A 16,893-nucleotide genomic window follows, 5' to 3' on the forward strand; every position below is an offset into this window, starting at 1 on the left:
TGGACTATGTAGCTCCAAAAGGCTGTGTGAGTCCTTCACTAATGCAGCAGAGTAGCTATTGGAGGCCAGTGGGCTTTGTGGAATAAAAGTGTTCATTTCAATAAATTTGATGCATGCACATATCCAACCTAACATTATAAATGAATATTCATCTACCACACAGTAATAACACTAGGTAAAGTGCTCCTGCAGCGACCATTCATTGATTGCTTCAACTTCCAGCTTGCTTTTTTAATTTTTCTCTAGCTCCATAAGCGTTGATGGCAGGCCACCAATTATTATCTTGCATACAAATCAAGCCAATATATGACAATTCTCGTGGAGAAAATTCAGACTCGTTCAACTACCTCTTTTGCTATATGATAGAATTCGCCATTTCGGCCATATACACGCATCCTCTGGCAAGTCAAATCATTTCAATGTACTCGTGTTTCTATCACTCCAAAGGTATAAATACGAAATTCCTTGAGACAAATGTACCTTGCCTCCAGATTAATCATGCATTAATTATTCTGGCCTATTTACTGATTTTGCTTCGCTGGGAAAGCTCATAATTTATATCGCTCAAAGTACAATTTTCACATTTACTTCAAAGGTACTTCCTTTTACCGCCATGAAACTCGTACTTGCATTTTTATGTATTTCACTAAAGCCAAACTCCTCTTTTAATGGTCCTAACAGGTCAAGTAATTAAAGCAGGAGAAGGAAGTAAGCAATGTGTGAGTAAAATATTAAGCATAGAAGCGCCGATACCTCTTGTCCTTTCGATGCATGGATTTGTTCTGCTTGACAGCACTAATATTGTTGAACACCTCCCTCTGCTCTTTCGACGTTTTGTCTGTTCATAGATTTTGTCTACTGCTAAAAGCATTTTTCTTCCAACAGTTGCGCCAGATTTACCTAGATTTGGAACATATGTAGCTGGCTCAAGGTTCTTCCATTGAAACTTACATTTAACTTAATCATATTATGATATTATGAATCACAGTGTCATACACTGTCAGGTTTTTAACTAAATCGGTTTCATTACTAAAAGTAGAATGTCATGCCCCCTTCTCAGCTCTCCAACATATTGTTGCAGCAAACGACCCACTCATAAATAGTCAACCAATTCCTAATACGAGCTGGTGCAAACTATATGAAAGTTTAATCACTAAACAAGACCATATATTTTTGTTGCATGATTGCCGACAAAATGGCAAGTATATCGACGAACAAATTACAACTGCTTGTGATGGCGAGTGTTGTGGTGGTAAAGCGGCGGTTGGCCAGGGATGGTTGTTTTCCTTAAAACCTCCAGCAGTTTCAAATCCTTTTTGAACTTTTTTATACCCTCTTGAAATTTCCACTTTTTGCCTTTCGTATCCCCTCTTATCATTTAACTGATTGCATCCTTACTCAGGGCTACTGCTCATGCCGCACCCTCCGCTATCACTTTCAGAATCCCCGCCTAAGATCTTTCAATGGCCCAATATGGAGTGACGAGGGTGTAATGGTAATGTCGCTATAACATTGACACAGAGGACAAAGCGAACGCTAATAACGTATTCAAATCCCACTATGGCATTTTGTGGAATTTAAATTTAAAAAGATCATCTCAGTAATGGTGACCATGGCACTTTCACCGATTATCCTAAAAACCCATTTGGTTCAGTAATGTTATTTAGGGAAGGAAATTAACCGCCCTTGTCTGGTCTGGTCCACATTAATTCCCCTCTGTAAACCACTCAGTTCAACAAATGACGGTCTTGTCAGCGGTGACAACATTCCATGTCAGAATAAATAAACAAAGGAAATGTATACGTATGAGGCAACGTTAAAATAAGAGTATGCAAAATGGACAGGAACTGTAATTTTCAAGATGTGACACAGGGTGTTGGGGCTTGAACTATTCACAGTGTATGTTAACCACTAGGCTGATGGTATATAACGTCACATATCCAAGTATGGCAACCACACAAAGATAGGCTTTTAAAAATAATTATTTTTACTAATGGAGCAGACGTGTGTAATTCAGGTTCCAACTATATAATCGCCTGATTTAACAGTTTTCTCCCAACTGAGCTCATCATTCGATCAGTGTGTGGAATATAAACAAACGACTTGAAATATTTTGAAACCTTCAGTTCTGAGAGGGACTATTTTTGTTGCACAACGCCACCGGGGAATATGCAGCTCGACCGAGTAAACACAAATGAGGTTCTCGTCAGCAAAATCCAGTAAAACGCTGGAATTTGCCTGAGACACTGAATGATTTACTCTTCCTATCCGTAGTTTACCTGACTGAGTGATTTGCTAGGCCATGACGACGTGGCAGTTTGAAAGTCAAGGGCATTATTTTAGAACTGGAGCCCGATGTAGGCCATATCTGCTAAACAGATTATCTATTCTCCGCTGAAGGGGACGAGGGAGAATAATTATTATTTTGTTTTTTACGGCATTTCTAAAGCTTCATGGTCGCTACTGCGGAAAAGTATGTTTTCAAATTTCAACAATTATTAATGAATGAATGCAGCTTCTTAACCTAACATTTTATCATGTGTATTCACGTTCTCGAATTTATTTGCCCAAATCCCTGGATTACGAGTCCATCTGGAGGGTCTAGTGACTTCCCATGGCACTTACTTTTGCATGCGTAAAATTTATCTGCCCGCTAGTCAGGCTTGAAGGCCACAGCCACAACGTTTAGATGAAATATCGATTTAGAGGTATTTCTTTCAATTTAGTATAATGCAATCAATTACGATGTGGTTTCCTGGATTTTGAGAACGCGTGTCCCAGTTTGGGTAACTAATTTGCAACCGACAAACGACACCCAGGGCTACTGGTTACCATTGATTTTAATGCTATCCTCCATTCCTATCCTGACCTTATTCTCTCGGCCTGTTGCATTCTACCAATGAGGCTCAACGTAACCTCAAAGGCTAACATCCCATCCCTCTACTAGGCACTGCGCAAAATTTCCGACTCAACACTAAGTTCCACAGTCTCAGATCATAACTCTTCCGTGTTCAGGACGGCAGGTGCTGCTGATCATTCTGATTCTGCCATGCACATCATCTCAAAGCAAATATTTTTACTTCTTGTTCCACACCCGTTGCTTCATTTTGCCTTGCAATATCCTGCTGTTTCCCTTTCACCCTCTCGGTCATGGCACTTGATCGCAGACCTTCTCGCTTGTTCTTTCTTCCACTCCCCCGGACTGCATTAAAATCTGTTACATCTCGAAGCATTCCCAGCTCACAGGAAGGGCCAGTGACCCAGAAGTTAAATTTCATTTCATTCTTTACTTGCACTGCCAAACATTCTGAGTATTTCCAACATGTATTATTTTCGTTCCAGGTTTTACACAAACGCAGTATGTTGGTATAGACACGAATGTATTACATAAGCGAAGTTTAAAATTTCCGCTACACAGCACTCACCTCCAGAAAGTTAGCTGCATCATTGTTTGCAGAGTTTGATGAAATCCCATGTTCTGTAGGGTGCCATGGGCCTCTCTTGATAACAATCTCTGACGCGGCCACATTTTGCGACTGTAGAAAGCTAAAATCGCTCATAGCAGGACCTTGGCATGTGCCATAGTGAAAGGTTTGCTGGAGGGCCCCGCTTTCATACACCTCTGTATAATTCTGTGGAATTTGAATACTCGCACTAGCCTTTTGAATTCCATGGAGTGAACCATTCCTCGAAAAATAAGACTGCCAACAGCAACAGCAAGTTTTAAATCCATTTCTACCCCAGCGCACCTTAATAGCAAGAATAACAATCGCCACAAGTAGCAAGAAAGATGTTGAGCCAAAAATCATTATTAAATAGAATTTCAAATCGTATTTCCATGGTCCAGCATTCCCCAATGTGTCGATACTAGATGCATTTTCGGTGTTGTCATCCTGTACTGACACATTGATGGTGATTGTTGAAGAAAGGGACGGCGTTCCATTATCCTTCATCAAAATTACGATCTTTTGCCTCAGTGAATCTTTATGACCCAAGTGACGAATCGCCCAAATTTCTCCTGTTTCTGAAGCCACAGCAAACAAGCTTTCATCAGTCGGCTGACGGAGTTGGTAAACAATTTGACCGTTTAACCCGGAATCGGCATCAGTCGCTGTCACTTTTGCAACCAAGTAACCTGGCTCCGCAGATCTTGGCATTGTTTCCTCTGCTGCAGACCCTTTGTTTGACAGAGGTGACACGATCACAGGGGCATTGTCATTCTGGTCCATGATGATTACATTCACTGTTACGTTATTGCTCAGGGGAGGGGATCCACAGTCCTTCACTTGTACATGGAATTGAATTTGTTTTAATTGCTCAAAATCAAACGAGCGCTGTGCAAATATCTCACCACTGGCTGCGTTTATTGAGACGAAAGTGGTTGCAGGCAAACGGTGTATCTGGCTACCCAAAATAGAATAGGACAGTTCGGCATTTTGATTACAATCTGGATCATAGGCTGACACAGCACCAATTGAAGCACCAATAGCATTATTTTCTGTTACATACATGGTGAAAGAAAGCTGCGTAAAACGTGGCGCATTGTCATTTATGTCGGAGACTTGGACTTGGATCATTCTTTTGGCCGAGAGGGGAGGGGAGCCAGTGTCCGTACATATAATGGTAATGTTGTAACCTGGCTCTTCTTCACGGTCTAACTCGCCGTTAGTAACTAACGTGTAGTGGTTATTAAAAGATCTACTCAGCCTAAATGGGATATCTCTGGTGATTCGACAATAACTACTTCCCTTATTATCAGAATCATGATCCGTAACTTGGAAAAGAGCTACTGCTGTATCTTTGGCAGCATCTTCTGGAATAGAGTTAGATGTAGTAGTTATCATTATCTCTGGGTAGTTATCATTAATATCAGTAACCCTTATCAACACTTTGCAGTATACTGACAGTGATTGTGTACCTCTGTCCTTAGCTTGGACGGAAATCTGATAATTTCCTGCTTCTTCAAAGTCCACAACACCGGCTACTCTGATTTCTCCTGTTATTGAATCCAAGCTAAATACCTCACGCACTTTATCAGAAGTCTGATCGCTAAAGACATACATTATCTCACCGTTTAGTCCTTCGTCCTGATCAGTGGCAGTGACTTTCACAATCAAAGTATTAAGGGGTATATTTTCGGCAGTGGTGATTTGATAGATGTTCTGTTCGCAAGATGGAGCGTTGTCGTTCACGTCAACCACAGTAATTTTAATCTGGGTAGCTCCAAATTTCTCCGGGGTTCCTCCGTCAAATGCCGTCAGGGTTAACTGATGAGTTGGATGCTGCTCTCGATCGAGCGGTCGTTCCAATACGAGCTCAGGGACATAATTTTGTTCACTCTCTGACTGTGTTTTCAAAGTGAAATATTCGCTTGAACTCAGTTGGTAGGAGCGAACACTGTTGGTTCCGGCGTCCGGGTCAATCGCGCTCTGCAGCGGGAAGCTCGTTCCTGCTGGCAGCAATTCTGGGATTTCAATATTTAACTCGCTTTCCTTAAACATGGGCGCGTTGTCATTTATATCGAGAATTTCAATTTCTACACGATATAGCTTTAACGGTTTTTCAATCACAGCCTGTAATATCAGCACACATGTGAGTCCGTGCTCGCAAAGCTGCTCTTTGTCTATTTTTTCTTTGACAAAAAGAGCTCCGGTCTTTAAATTAATGCCCAGATATTGTTTTTCACCTTCAGCTGCAATTCGAAATCTGCGACCCGATAGCTGCTTAATGTCTAATCCCAGATCCGTGGCAATATTCCCAACAAAGGCACCGACCTCCAATTCTTCCAGAATTGTGTAGCGAGATTTTAAACAGAGGGAATCCGTAATACATGTCATGATCATCAGATAAAAAACAGGCCTTTGCGTCAAATGACCGTTTAACCAGTGTGCCATTCTCCTCCAAGTACTGCGAATATAAATGTGAGGTTCTCCAATGAATTATACACGTCTTAATTTTAGCTGAGAACGTATTTGTTCATTACCGTCATTATCCAAACGACATGCAATAAGCGTTGTCTGGCACCTGGACGTTTTTGTCCCGATTTTCAGTATGACTCCAAATATCCTGAGATGTATTCTTCCTTTCTCCGGTGCGAGTTAAGAATGTGGAATGACGAATGTTGTTCATTGATTCTGCGGTGCGCACTAAGTGGGGGAAGTGGTCCTGGATCTCCGGCCACATTTATTCATCTCATTGGTAGACAGCGACACAGAGAGACTCGGCCAATAATAACAGTACATTCTCTTAAAGCAACAGTGCCTCTATTGAACACGAGTGGAATTGCTGTGTGGATTTAATGTTGTACAACTTTTATTGTCTTTTCCAGTCTGTGTTCCTGATATAAATTATATAAATTGTTTTATTATGTGTTTAATTTAACCCGGTTCAATATAATTACTGTTATGCTGCATTTGTCTAAGAATTATCCATTATTGTCTAATGTACTCACTTGCTGATCCAACCGTCATGGAAGTAAGCCTGCAGAACGAAGACTATTATTCGAATTATTTTGGTAAATTCTTTCAGATCTGTTTGAAACCTTAGCAAGATCTTGTGAAAGCTTCCTTTCTGAAAGTTTTACATCAGTTGCCAGATTTAAATGAAATAGTTGGATTCATATACAATGTTTATTGGGTTTACATATGAAATGACTGAGAGAGAGAGAGAGCGGGTGAGTATATATATTTCGTTTGTCAGTTCTTACCTACAGATTATCCTGGGAGTGTAGAATTGGAAACACAAATCCACCATCCCTTACCGGATAACTAATGTAGCCTTGCTTGCGCCATACAGCTCCAATGAACTCATATTTTTTTCTGTTAATCATTTCTGGGACATGGTCTTCGCTGGTTGGCCAGTATTTATTGTCCTTGAGAAGTTGGTGCTGAGCCGTCTTCTAAGAACGCTGCAATCCACGTGCTGTGGTTTGACCCAAAATGCCGTTAAATTGGGAATTCCATGATGTTGACCATGAGGAATAGGAGGTTTGACACAGAGTCTCTCTGTGTCGCTGTCTACCAATGAGATGAAGAAATGTGGCCGGAGGTCCAGGACCACTTCCCCCACATCGTGCGCACCGCAGAATCAATGAACAACATCCGTCATTCCACATTCTTAACTCGCACCGGAGAAAGGAAGAATACATCTCAGGGTATCTGAGAGTCATACTGAAAATCGGGACAAAACGTCCAGGTGCCAGAAAACGCTTATTGTATTTCGTTTGGATAATGACGGTAATGAACAAATCCGTTCTCAGCTAAAATTCCATGAGGTTTCGAAGGAACGGCAAAATATTTCAAAATCGGGATGGTGAGTGGCTTGAAGGGAAACTTGCAATTGGTGGTGTTCCCATGTATCTGCTGCCCTTGACTTTCATATGAAAATGGTCATGGGTTTGGAAGGTATCGTCTTCGGATCTTTGGTGAATTTATGCAGCGGATCGTGTAGATATTGCAGACTGCCGTTACTGAGCGCCGGTAGAGGGAATAGATATTTGTGGATGTGGTGCGAATCAATCGGGCTGCTTTGTCCTGAATGGTGTCAAGCTTCTTGAGTGTTGTTGGAGCTGCACCCACCCAAGCAATTGCGGAGTATTCCATCACACTCCTGACTTGTACCTTGTAGATGTGGACAGACTTTGGAGAGTAAGGAGGTAAGTTATTCGCCAGAGTATTCCTAGCCTCTGACTTGCTCTTGTTGCCATTGTATTTATGGGGTGAGTTCAGTTGTGTTCCTGGTCAATGATAACGCAAAGATTTTGACAATGGGGGATTCATTAATTTTATCACCGTTGAATATCAAGGGGCGGTGGTTAGATTGTGTCCTCTTGGTTATTGGTCTTTATTATCAATGTGTGACACGGTTTCACGACCAGCATTTATGCCTTGACAATTGGTGTATTGTGCGTCACCTTGAATGCAAAGATCAAAACCAACAAATAGTCCACCTTGTTCAGAATACGCAGAACCGATACTGGGAAATGGTCGGTTAAAAATAGAAACATAGGGAATAGGTGCAGGAGTAGGCCATTCGGCCCTTCGAGCCTGCAGCACCATTCAATAGGATCATAGCTGATCTTGCACTTTCAGTATCCCACTCCCGCTTTCTCTCTCTACATCTCGATCCCTTTAGCTACAAGAGCTACGTCCAGCTCCCCCTTGAACATATCTAAAGAACTGGCCCCAACAGCTTTTCTACCCAACAGATAGATAATTACACAGGTTTACAAATTTCTGAGTGAAGAAGTTCTTCCTCGTCTCATTCCTGAATGGCTTACTCTTTATTCTTAGACTATGACCCCGAGTTCTGGGCTTCCCCAACATCGGGAACATTCTTCCCGCATCTAGACTGTCCAGTCCCATCAGGATTTCTATGAGATCTCCTTTTATTCTTCTAAATTCCAGTGAGTACAAGCCCAGTTATTCTAATCTTTCTTCATATGTCAGTCCTGTTATTCCGGGAATCAGTCTGGTCAACCTTCGCTGGACTCCCTCAATAGCAAGAATGTCCTTCGTCAGACGAGGAGACCAAAACTGCACACAATACTCAAGGTGGTGTGGTCTCACCAAGGCCTGTATAACTGCAGCAAGACATCCATATTCTTATACTCAAATCCTCTTGCTATGAAGGCTAGCATGCCATTAGCTTTTCTCACTGCCTGCTGAACATGCATGCCCATCTTCAGCCACTGTTCCACAATGGCACCCACATCACGTTGCACTTCCCCTTTTCCCAAACTACCACCATTCAGATATTAATCATCTTTCCTGTTCTTGCCACCAAAATGGATAACCTCACATTCATCCACATTATGTTGCATTCATCAAGTATTTGCCCACTCAGTCAGCCTGTCCAAGTTACCCTGCAGCCTCTTAGCATCCTCCTCACTGCACACACTTCACCCAGCTTAGTGTCACCTGCAAATTTGGAGATAATGCAATCAATTCCTTCGTCCAAATCATTAATATATATTGCGAGCAGCTGGGGTCCCAGCATTGAATTCTGCGATACCCCACTAGTCCTTACCTGCCACTCGGAAAAGGAGCCATTTATTCAGACACTCCATTTCCTGTTTGCCAACCAGTTCTCCATCCACATCAATACATTTCCCAATACCCTGAGCTTTAATTTTGCTCTTGTGTGGGATCTGGCCAAAAGCTTTTTCTAAGTCGAGAAGCACAACATCCATTGGTTCACTCTTGTCCACTCTATTGGTCACATCCTCAAAACATACCAAGAGATTTGTCAAGCACCATTTACTTTAGTGAATCCATGCTGACTTGAAATGATCCTGTCACTGCTTTCCAAATACTCAGTTGTTACATCCTTAATAATGGACTCCAGCATTTTTCCCACCACCGATATCAGGCTAACTGGTCTATAATTCGCCGTTTTCTCTCTCCCTCCATTTTAAAAAGTGGGGTGACATTTGCTACTTTCCCATCCATTGGAAAACTTCCAGATCTATAGAATCATTCAAATATGAGATATAAAATAGAATACAGAATCACTAAAGTTTGTTTATTAGTGCCACAAGTAGACTTACCTTAACACTGCAATGAAGTTACTGAGAAATCCCCGAGTTGCCGCACTCTGATGCCTGTTCACGTACACTGAAGGACAAATTAGCACGCCCAATGCAACTACGTAGCACGTCTTTCGGACTGTGGGAGGAAATCAGAGCACCCAAAGTAAACCCACGCAGACATGGAGAGAATGTGCAGGCTCCACACAGACAGTGGCCCAAGCCGGGAATCGAGCCGGGGTCCCTGGCGCCCTGAGTTAGCAGTATTAACAACAGTGCCACCATGCCATCCGGAACAAGGATTAACTATAGAATCCTTACCATTCAACGTTTTCCGTCTTCTGTGCTCTTTCAGAGTGAACATATCGCATCCCTTGCCAAACAATTGCATTTTGTTTAAATCTCCTCAGAAAAGGAAATGAACAAAAGAACAAAGAACAATACAGCACAGGAACAGGCCCTTCGGCCCTCCAAGCCTGCGCCGCTCATGTGCCCACAAACCATTCTTTTGTATCCCTCTATTCCCAGTCTGTTCATGTGGTTATCCAGATAAGTCTTAAACGATCCCAGCGTGACTGCCTCAATCACCTTGCTTGGCAGTGCATTCCAGGCCCCCACCACCCTCTGTGTAAAATACGTCCCACTGACATCTGTGTTGAACCTTGGCCCCCTCACCTTGAACTCGTGACCCCTTGTGTTCGTCACGTCTGACTTGGGAAAAAGCTTCCCACTGTTTAGGGCGGCACGGTAGCACAGTGGTTAGCACTGCTGCTTCACAGCTCCAGTGTCCCGGGTTCGATTCCCGGCTCGGGTCACTCTCTGTGTGGAGTTTGCGTATTCTCCTCGTGTCTGCGTGGGTTTCCTCCCACAGTCCAAAGATGTGTGGGTTAGGTTGATTGGCCAGGTTAAAAATTGCCCCTTAGAGTCCTGGGATGCGTAGGTTAGAGGGATTAGCGGGTTAAAAAAAGGGATTAGCGGGTAGGGCCTGGGTGGGATTGTGGTCGGTGCAGACTCGATGGGCCGAATGGCCTCCTTCTGCACTGTAGGGTTTCTATGATTCTATGTTCACTCTATCTATGCACTTCATAATTTTATACACCTCTATTAGGTCGCCCCTCATCCTCCGTCTTTCCAGGGAGAAATGCTTTGCTAACTTGCAAATCACAGAAATTCAGACCTCGTCATGGAATATAATACCTCCCTGGTTGCAATTACAACATAGTTAACAAGTGTGAGGATTTTACCTTGTGTATACCAATAACTTTAACAGCAAATTGTCAGAGTAAACATAGCTGAATGTCTGTCCCGATAAATTAAGAAACCACATTAAAGCATGATGGCAAGTTAATAGATTGTGTTGGAACACCAATAGATCTATCTCCCAAGTGAGTGCTCCTTCTCAACTGTGTTCAATGTTTCTCCATTGCCGCGTTCCCCAAACCACTCCCTTATCATCTCTACATTTTCATGACGTAGATTCCTTGCTCCTGATAGCGTAATGCTCACAAAACCTCAGTTATGCATTTTGGCCTGTGATGCGTAAAAGTGTTACATAACGTAAAAAGAACAAAGAACAAAGAAAATTACAGCATAGGAACAGGCCATTCGGCCCTCCGAGCCTGCACCGACAGTGCTGCCCGACTGAATTAAAACCCCCTACCCTTCCAGGGACCATATCCCTCTATTCCCATCTCACTCATGGACTTGTCAAGACGCCCGCTAAAAGTCACTACCGTATCCACTTCAACTACCTCCCCCGGCAACGAGTTCCAGGCACCCAACACTCTCTGTGTAAAACCTCTGCCTCGTATATCTCTTTTAAACCTTGCCCCTCGCACCTTCAAGCTATGCTCCCGAGTAATGACTCTTCCATCCTGGGAAAAACTTCTGACTATCCACTCTGTCCAGACCTCTCATAATCTTGTAGACTTCTATCAGGTCTCCCCTCAACCTCTGTCGCTCCAGTGAGAATAAACTAAGTTTCTCCAACATCTCCTCATAGCTAATGCCCTCCATACCAGGCAACATCCTGGTAAATCTTTTCTGTACCCTCTCCAAAGCCTCCACATCCTTCTGGTAGTGTGGCGACCAGAATTGAACACGATATTCCAAGTGTGGCCTAACTAAGGTTCTATAAAGCTGCAACATGACTTGCCAATTTTTAAACTCAATACCCCGGCCGATGTAGGCAAGCATGCCGTATGCCTTCTTGACTAACTTCTCCACCTGCATTGCCACTTTCAGTGACCTGAGTACCTGTTTACCCACATTCCTTTGCCTACCAATACTCTGAAGGGTTCTGCCATTTACTGTATATTTCCAATCTGTATTACAACTTCCAAAATGCATTACCTCACATTTGTCCGGATTAAACTCCAACTGCCACCTCTCCGCCCAAATCTCCAACTCATCTATATCCTGCTGCATCCTCTGGTAGTCCTCATCGCTATCTGCAAATCCACCAACCTTTGGGTCGTCCACAAACTTACAAATCAATCCAGTTACATTTTCCTCCAAATCATTTATATATATATTACAAACAGCAAAGGTCCCAGCACTGATCCCTGAGGAACACCACTTGTCACAGCCCTCCATTCACAAATCTACCCTTCCACTGCTACACTACCCCCTGTTTTCTTTGACCGGGCCAGTTTTGTATCCACCTTGCCAGCTCACCTCTGATCCCAGGCGACTCCACCTTCTGTATCAGTCTGCCATGAGAGACCTTGTCAAAGGCCTTACTGAAGTTCATGTCGACAATATCCACTGGCCTACCCTCATCAATCATCTTCATCACTTCCTCGAAAAACTCGATCAAGTTTGTGAGACACGACCTCCCCTTCTCAAAACCATGTTGCATCTCACAAATACATCCACTTATTTCCAAGTGGGAATAAATTCTGTCTCGAAGAACCCTCTCCAATAATTTCCCTACCACTGATGTAAGGCTCACCGGCCTGTAATTACCTGGATTATCCTTGCTACCCTTCTTAAACAAGGGAACAACATTGGCTATTCTCCAATCCTCTGGGACGTCCCCTGTAGCCAGTTAGGATACAAAGATTTCTCTCAAGGCCCCAGCAATTTCCTCCCTTGCCTCTCTCAGTATTCTGGGGTATATCCCATCAGACCCTGGAGACTTGTCTACCTTAATGTTTCTCAGGAACCCCAATAACTCTTCCTTTTTCATCTCAACATAACTCAAACTATCTACACATCCTTTCCCAGACTCATCCACCAAGTTTATCTCTTTGGTGAATACTGACGCAAAGTACTCATTTAATGCCTCGCCGCACAACAGACTACTTAATGAGATAAGAGCTGATGCATGCACAGGAGATGCAATGTCAGAAATCTGAATGCCTATCCGGAGGCACTCGAAGGCCGCAATCACAATTTTCTAGAATCCCAGGATCCTCGAATCCCTACAGTGCAGAAGGAGGCCGTTGGATCCACCCAGTCTGCACCGACCACAACCCCACACAGGCCATATTCCCATAACCTCACAAATTTACCCTTCTAATCCCCCTGACACTCGGGCCAATTTAGCATGGTCAATCATCCCAAACCGCACGTTTTTGGACTGACCCAATAGCGATTTCGTTGTACTCGTTCAGTTTACTATGATGCAAACATTAATTGCAGTGTGTTATCCTGAAATTTGGAGTGGCCTGTGACTTGTTCGCTAATTACTTTGAAAAAGATCACTTCATAACAGGCCAACTGAGACACAAGGCACCTGCGATTTTAATGCTGTATTCCATCCCCCTTCTGACCTTATTTTCCGTGGTCTCTTGCATTGTTCAACTGAGGCTCAACATAAGCACGATGAGTAAATTATCATCCCTTTAGTGGGCACTGCACAACATTTTGGACTTAACACTGAGTTTCACAGTCTCGGATCACCCTGCTTCTGCCCTGCACATCTCAGGAGACATGTGCTTTTTTGTCCTTGTTCTATTGCCATCTCTTTATTTTGCCTTGCACTATCTGGGTTTTTTTTCAGATACTCTCTCGTGCATTGCACCTGACCAGACAACTTCTCGTTTGTTCTTTCCTTCCTTCCCCTGCCTTCATTAAAACCTGCTACACTAACCCAAACACTATCGCGAACCCTAACCGTAATTACTAAGCAATCCCAGTTCACATGAAGGGCCACTGCTCTGAAAACTAAATTATGTTGAATTTTACAATTGGATTGACAAATATATTGATTATTCCCAGCACTTTCTGTTTTCCTTCCAGATTTTATACAAACGCAGTGCTTTGGTATTGACACCAATGTATGACCTACGCGAAGTTTAATATTTCCCATAGACAACACTCACCTCCAGAAATTTAGCTGCATCCTTGTTTGTAGAGTTGGATGAAATCCCATCTTCTGCGGGGTGCCACGAGTCTTTCTTGATGTTAATCCTGGTCGCGGCCACACCTTGAAACTGTAAAAAGTTAAAATCGTTCAAGGCAGAACCTTGGCATGCGCCATAATCAAGTGTTTGCTGGAGGGTCCGGCTTTCATGCACCTCTGTGTAATTGGATGGAATTTGAATGCTCGCACTAGCCTTTTGGATTCCATGGAGTGAATCGTTTCTCGCTAAATAAAACGACTGCCAACAGCAACAGTATCTGTTAATTTCCTTTCTACCTCTGTGTATCTTAATGGTGAGGATTACAATCGCCACAAGTAGCATGAAGGAGGTTGAGCCAAATATCAGCATTAAATAGAATTTCAAATCGTACTTCCATGGCCCAGCATTCCTCAATGTGCCGACATTAGATGCATTTTCGGTGTTGTCATCCTGCACTGACACATTGATGGTGACTGTTGAAGAAAGGGACGGCGTTCCATTATCCTTCACCAAAATTACGATCTTTTGCCTCAGTGAATCTTTATGACCCAAGTGACGAATCGTCCAAATTTCTCCTGTTTCTGAAGCCACAGTAAACAAACTTTCATCAGTCGGCTGACGGAGTTCGTAAACAATTTGACCGTTTAATCCGGAATCGCCATCAGTCGCTGTCACTTTTGTAACCAAGTAACCTGGCTCCGCAGATCTTGGCATTATTTCCTCTGCTGCAGACCATTTGTTTGACAGAGGTGACACGATCACAGGGGCATTGTCATTCTGGTCCATGATGATTACATTCACTGTTACATTATTGCTCAAAGGAGGGGATCCACAGTCCTTCACTTGTACATGGAATTGAATTTGTTTTAATTGCTCAAAATCAAACGAGCGCTGTGCAAACATCTCACCACTGGCTGAGTTTATTGAGATGAACGTGGTTGCAGGCAAACCGTGCATCAGGATATCCAAAATAGAATACAACAATTCAGCATTTTGATTAAAATCGGGATCATAGGCTGACACAGCACCAATCGAAGCACCAATAGCATTATTTTCTGTTACATACATGGTGAAAGAAGGCTGCGTAAAACGTGGCGCATTGTCATTTGTGTCGGAGACTTGAACTTGGATCGTTTTATTGGCCGAGAGGGGAGGGGAGCCAGTGTCCGTACATATAATGGTAATGTTGTAACCTGGCTCTTCTTCACGGTCTAACTCGCCGTTAGTAACTAACGTGTAGTGGTTATTAAAAGGCCTATGGATACTAAATGGGATGTCTCTGGTGATTCGACAATAACTAATTCCCTTATTATCAGAATCTGGATCCGTAACTTGGAAAAGGACTACTGCTGTATCTTTGGCAGCATCCTCTGGAATAGAGTTTGATGTAGTAGTTATCATTATTTCCGGAGGGTTATCATTAACATCAGTCACCTTTATCAACACTTTGCAGTATACTGATAGTGAACGTGTGCCTTTGTCCTTAGCTTGTACGGAAACCTGATAATTGTCTGCTTCTTCGAAGTCCACAACACCGGCTATTCTGATTTCTCCTGTTATAGAATCCAAGCTAAATACCTCACGCACATTATCAGGGGTCTGATCGCTAAAGACATACATTATCTCACCGTTTGGACCTTCGTCCTGATCAATCGCAGTGACTTTCACAATCAAAGTATTTATAGGTACATTTTCGGCCGTGGTGATTTGATAAATATTCTGTTCGCAAGATGGAGCGTTGTCGTTCACGTCAAGCACAGTAATTTTAATCTGGGTGGTCCCAGATTGATTCGGGGTTCCTCCGTCAAATGCCGTTAGGGTTAACTGATGAGTTGGTTGCTGCTCTCGATCGAGCGGTCGTTCCAATACGAGTTCAGGGACGTAATTTTGTTCACTCTCTGACTGTGTTATCAAAGTGAAATATTCGCTTGAACTCAGTTGGTAGGAGCGAACACTGTTGGTTCCGGCGTCCGGGTCAATCGCGCTCTGCAGCGGGAACCTCGTCCCTGCTGGCTGCGACTCTGGGATTTCAATATTTAACTCGCTTGTCTTGAACACGGGAGCGTTGTCATTTATATCGAGAATATCGATTTCTACACGATATAGCTTTAACGGTTTTTCAATCACAGCCTGCAATGACAGCACACATGTGAGGCCGTGCTCGCAAAGCTGCTCTTTGTCCATGTTCTCTTTAATAATGACAGCTCCAGTGTCGAAGTTGACCTTTAGATATTGTTTTTTGCCTCCAGTTTCCATACGAAATCTGCGCCCTGATAGCTGCTTAACATCTAATCCCAAGTCCGTAGCAATATTCCCAACAAAGGCACCAACCTCCAATTCTTCCGGTATCGAGTAGCGAATTTTTAAAGAGACTGAATCCGCAATGTATATTATTATCAGATAAAGAACAGCCCATTGTTTCAATTTACTGTTTATCCACTGTGCCATTCTGCTCATAGTATTGCGAATATAACTGATGGAATCTCTTATGAATTATCCGCGCCTTGATATTGGCTGAGAACGTATTTGTTCATTACCTTGTTTATCCAGAAGAAATGCGAAATTCAATGTCTACCGCTGAGATTCTTTTCGTCACGATTTCCAAAATCATTTACAAATGCCCCGAGAATTATATTCCCGTTCTCCAATTCGAGTATAGAACGTGAAAGATGAATGCTCATTGATACAGCGGGGCACAATATATGGTTTATGGGGAGTGGTGTTGGATCTCCAGCCACATCTCTGCATCTCATTGGTAGACAGGGACACAAAGGGACTCTGCCAATAATCAAAGCACAGTATTTTAAAGCAACAGTGCCTCTACTGAGCACCGGAGGAATTGCGTTGTGCATTTATCATTGTGCAACCTTAATTCGTTTTTTGCTCCATATTTGTGATTTTATTTACTCAATTTTTCTGAATAACATTCAATCTAATTTCTATTACATTGTGTGTGACTAATCGATGTACTTTTTGTTCAATATACTGATTTTCTGATCATGAAACGTTCTGCTTAAC

At 42.8% G+C, this 16,893-nt stretch overlaps 2 protein-coding genes across 2 annotated transcripts in view; both read right to left on the minus strand.

The window, feature by feature from the left end:
- Positions 1-16,323, minus strand: part of LOC144505630 (protocadherin beta-16-like) — a 129,176-nt gene extending 112,853 nt beyond the window's left edge. The window contains exon 1 of the mRNA XM_078231743.1: positions 13,855-16,323. Coding sequence (XP_078087869.1) covers positions 13,855-16,323 — 2,469 coding nt within the window. The remainder of the gene's footprint in view (positions 1-13,854) is intronic.
- Positions 3,411-5,837, minus strand: LOC144505566 (protocadherin-10-like). Its single transcript, XM_078231688.1, has one exon. It carries the CDS (start codon positions 5,835-5,837, stop codon positions 3,411-3,413), a length of 2,427 nt encoding a protein of 808 aa, XP_078087814.1.
- Positions 16,324-16,893: the final 570 nt, after the last annotated feature.

Source organism: Mustelus asterias, chromosome 16 (assembly GCF_964213995.1).
Source record: "Mustelus asterias chromosome 16, sMusAst1.hap1.1, whole genome shotgun sequence".
Lineage (NCBI taxonomy): Eukaryota > Metazoa > Chordata > Chondrichthyes > Carcharhiniformes > Triakidae > Mustelus > Mustelus asterias.

Bases quoted from the DNA above. Each gene is read 5' to 3' on its own strand.
- LOC144505566 (XM_078231688.1), bottom strand. From the start codon at position 5,837: ATGACATGTATTACGGATTCCCTCTGTTTAAAATCTCGCTACACAATT.